The sequence below is a fragment of the Panicum virgatum genome, chromosome 6N, assembly GCF_016808335.1.
Source record: "Panicum virgatum strain AP13 chromosome 6N, P.virgatum_v5, whole genome shotgun sequence".
In the NCBI taxonomy this organism is placed as follows: Eukaryota; Viridiplantae; Streptophyta; class Magnoliopsida; order Poales; family Poaceae; genus Panicum; species Panicum virgatum.
This window is the reverse complement of record NC_053150.1, coordinates 37,971,934-37,975,730: the sequence shown is the minus strand read 5'-3', so window position 1 is coordinate 37,975,730 and position 3,797 is coordinate 37,971,934. Positions and strand designations below refer to the sequence as shown.

The 3,797-nt window shown below is 54.6% G+C and overlaps 1 protein-coding gene across 1 annotated transcript; it reads left to right on the top strand.

Annotated features, from left to right (window-relative positions):
- The first annotated feature begins 209 nt into the window (after window positions 1–209).
- LOC120678136 (WAS/WASL-interacting protein family member 3-like) lies at window positions 210–782 on the top strand. The gene has a single exon (XM_039959291.1). The coding sequence runs from the start codon at window positions 210–212 to the stop codon at window positions 780–782; it is 573 nt and encodes a 190-aa protein (XP_039815225.1).
- Window positions 783–3,797: the final 3,015 nt, after the last annotated feature.

The window sequence follows — 3,797 nt, the reverse complement described above, 5'->3', positions numbered from 1 at the left end:
TACGGCGGTCGAGATCCGCCGGGGCCTGCGGGCGGTGTGGCCGGGGCCCTGTACCCGCGCCGACAGGAGCCGCCGTTCGCCCGCCGCCGCCGCGGTCACCGTGAGAAGCAGCAGCAGCACCGCCGCGAGCTGCCGCCCCGTTCTCCGATTCGGAGCGCCGCAGCTCGCGCCCATCTTCTCCGACCCCCATGCCGGCCGCAGATCGAGCCATGGCGAGCAGGGCCGTGCCGCCCCCTCCCTCCGTGGCATCGATCCGGCCGCCCGTGACGCAGCCGTCCGCGCCACCGCAGACCACGGCGGGGTCCCATGCGGACCGCCATCCCCTACTCCCTCCGCCGCCCTCCCCGGCGCACGGCGGGCGGAGCTCCATGGCGGAGCTCGGGCACAGGGACCCCTCCTCGTCGTGGATCTGGCGTGGGCGGCCCCCTCCTCCCTCCCTCGCCGCGCCCGCATGGAGCCATAGCGGAAGCGGAGGCGGAGACACGAGTGCAACCATGGCGTTCGCCATCCCCTGCTCCCTCTGCCGCCCTCCCCGGCGCCACCCCCCCCTCCCCTCCCGGCGTCATGGGGAGCTGAGCGCCGGCGGCGGCGGTGCGCAAGCACGGCGCGGTGCTGCGGCGGAGGCGAGCCCGACAGAGGAGCTGAGCGTCGACGACTCCCCTCCCGGCGACGGCGGCTTCCGGCGGCGGCGGCGGTGCCTTCCGGATGGGCGTGCGAGGCCGCAACCTTCCTCGGCAAGGTGGGGCCGGCGTGGGGTAGCGGAGGTCTGCTGCCCCGCTTGATTTGGCGCAACCGAGCACCTCCGCTACCGTCCCGGACGGGATAGCGGACGCCGGTGCATCTGTTTTTCCGGTATCCCGCATGGCATGCAGCCAACGTGGCGCATACCGTGTGGGATACCGTTCGCCGGTGCGGGCAGCCTAAGATTTGAACTCCGGTGCGGGCAGCCTAAGATTTGAACTCGTGAGGCGTGCCCGGTGTTGGCTATCACAAAGGTCCTGAGAATTTCTCGGTCACCCCGAACGTTGAAGTCAGGAGTGCATTCACGTGCGCGCAGCGTGAAACCGCGAGAAGATCATCTTGAGTTGAGAGCACAGAAAATTCACCCGAGGCTGAACGTCGGAGGGAGATAAAAAAATCGATTGGGACGTGCAATGCAACGAGCTGGTACATCTAATCATCTAACAAAGTTTATTTGGCATTCTTACCCCCTTGGATGACTGAACGACGTCTGATTTATCCTCAAATTCGGCTGGCTATAGCTGGTAGCTAGTGTTGATTTATTGTTAGAGAAAAGTACTGTTAGCTGATGCTGATTTAGTATGAGAGAAAAATACTGCTGGCTGGCTAACAAGCCAGCTAAATAGAGCAAAGGTAAGCAATTTGGTAGCCTAGCTTGTCCATTTCCACTATAAACTACGCGTACTGCATAGATCAAGTGATCAACCTTAGATAAAGAAGAGGAAGAAGATATCTTAATTTGTTGCCCTAAAATGCAATTTTGACAGTACACTAAAACATAAAAGTTAAGTATTTAAATGTTAGCTGTGTTCGCTTGTCTGTGGCTAATGACTGGTGCTGATTTGTTATGAGAGAACAGTACTGCTGATTGGCTGGTAGCTAGTGCCTGGTGCTGACTTAGTATGAGAGAACAGTACTGCTGGCCGGTTAGCTGACAAGTCAAGCGAACACAGCTGAAACATAGAAGATGTCAGTGGTACGTACATAGTACCACAGTAAATTAAAAAAAATGTGGTAAACATATTTGGCTTTAAAAAGTCTTCAAAATGTATAGCTACAGCGAGCAACTCAAGACACTGCCTTTATGTATAGCCTAAAATAAGCAGGTAATAAATGTGAGCAAAACAATCCGTACGATTCGGACAAACAACCAGCAGTCTAGTGCAGTGGTCACCAACCCGGCAACCCCACCCCCACCCTGGTTTCTACTGCTCCAATCGATTCCATGATTTCGAGGCTGCTGCAGGTGCAGGACACGCGAAAAGAGTCTGTACTCGCGCAGCTGCACGCCCGGCGTCGATCAACGCATCTCCATCTGAAGTGAAGCCATCGGCGACGGAGACACGCCGGCTGCCGGCTGCATCGGCCACCAGCTCGATCGATGATCTCGCCGTAGCTTTTATTTCGCCACGGCTCAGACGCCCGACCGTCAGCGCGGCCGGCAGCTATCCTTTCCGTTCTAAATTATAATTTGTTTGATTTATTTTAAATTTGATCACTCATCTTATTAAAAAATTTATACAAACATAACTAAAATTTTTAAATGTTACAAATTATAACCTCCATTCCCAGCGCGCCGTCCAAGGCATCTCTCTCACTGTTTGAGCGTAGAATCAGCTGCAGTGTAAAGTGTGCCGACTGATGCCGACTCGCTTTCCTTAATCCCTTTTGGATAAGTTAACACCCATTCGGAATAATGGTCTACTATAGGCTATAGCATGCTCTCTCTTGTCTCGATCCATCTCTCTCTCTCTCTACCATTCGCATGGTCGATGGCATCGACGACGTGCCGAGCAGGGCGTCGAGACGCATGGAGGACGGGATCGATCGATCAGGACCCTGCTTGAACCAGCCGTGCCGTTCATGGCGGATCACTGATGCGGGTGGATGGCGCCGCGCGTGAGGTCGGTCGGCTGGCCGGAGCGCGCGGGTGGCGGCCGGCCGCCACTGGTCGGAGCGACTACGACGCCGACCGGTCGTCGGCCGACGAATAATCGCCCGGCAGCACCTACGGCGACGGCGGCGTACATGCAGTGCATTCGTCCCTTACCTCTACTTGCATCATCGACACTTGCAGCGAGACCTGACACCATGGCAACAACTTGGATGCTGGACTGGAGTTCGTAGCTCAGTTTCTTGTGTCTTGTGACACAGCCTTACACTACACGCCAGGGTAAGTCTCGCTAGCTGGGAGCGAGTGATGTGTAGCGAACCCGATCTAGCAAAATGAAGAGAAGTTCTTGATCTCCATAGGGAAAAAAATTGACAGAAAGTTTTAGGTTTTCGGGATGTGCTACAATTGGGGCTCGGATGTGCTTTTCGTTCCGGCAGTTTTAGGTTTGTTTTTAACATGTACAAACCAATGGAAATGATCCACGTACGTAAGGTACGTAACCGGCTGTGTACGTACGTACCTCTCAGGCTGACAGAACCAGCAACTGCTACCGGCCGTATGCAGGGAGAGCATCTTGAGCTGTCAGGATTCTTACTTGAATTTGCGTTATGCTAGCGCTGTCAAGGCTGACAGCGCCGCTAACTAACGCGGATTCTGATAGGACTGCGTACGTGTATGCATGCATACCGTACGCTGGTTTCCTGCCGGTGTTGAAAACCAAACTAAATCATCCGTTTGGCAGTCTTTCCTCAGATTCCAGAACAATTTACATCGTCGTCACCGATCAAGTTAAAAAGTGATTAGCGCTTTCTAACAGTTGCATGCCCGCCCTAGATGCATCCATACGAGATTGTCAGATTCATACGGTTGTCCATCTATCCGACCATGACACACACAGTGCATCCACTTTCGGTTTTCTGATCGAGTTTTCTAGCAGATCCTAAAACACACCGTACCCTATCTGGTCCAGCGATCAACGCTACGCGTTGATTTTTGCCATGGCACGCTGACCGGTGGGGACACAGCTGTGGGTCCCTGCTGCCAGACACTGGAGTGGGAATGGAGCAAGTTGCCATTTTGTTTGATGGTATGCTCGTCACCTACTCCTATTATTGAATTTGCTCCTACCACGTATACGGTGTCTTTTGAAGGTGTCTATCAC

Coding starts and splice junctions, on each gene's coding strand:
- LOC120678136 (XM_039959291.1), top strand. CDS start 210: ATGGCGAGCAGGGCCGTGCCGCCCCCTCCCTCCGTGGCATCGATCCGG.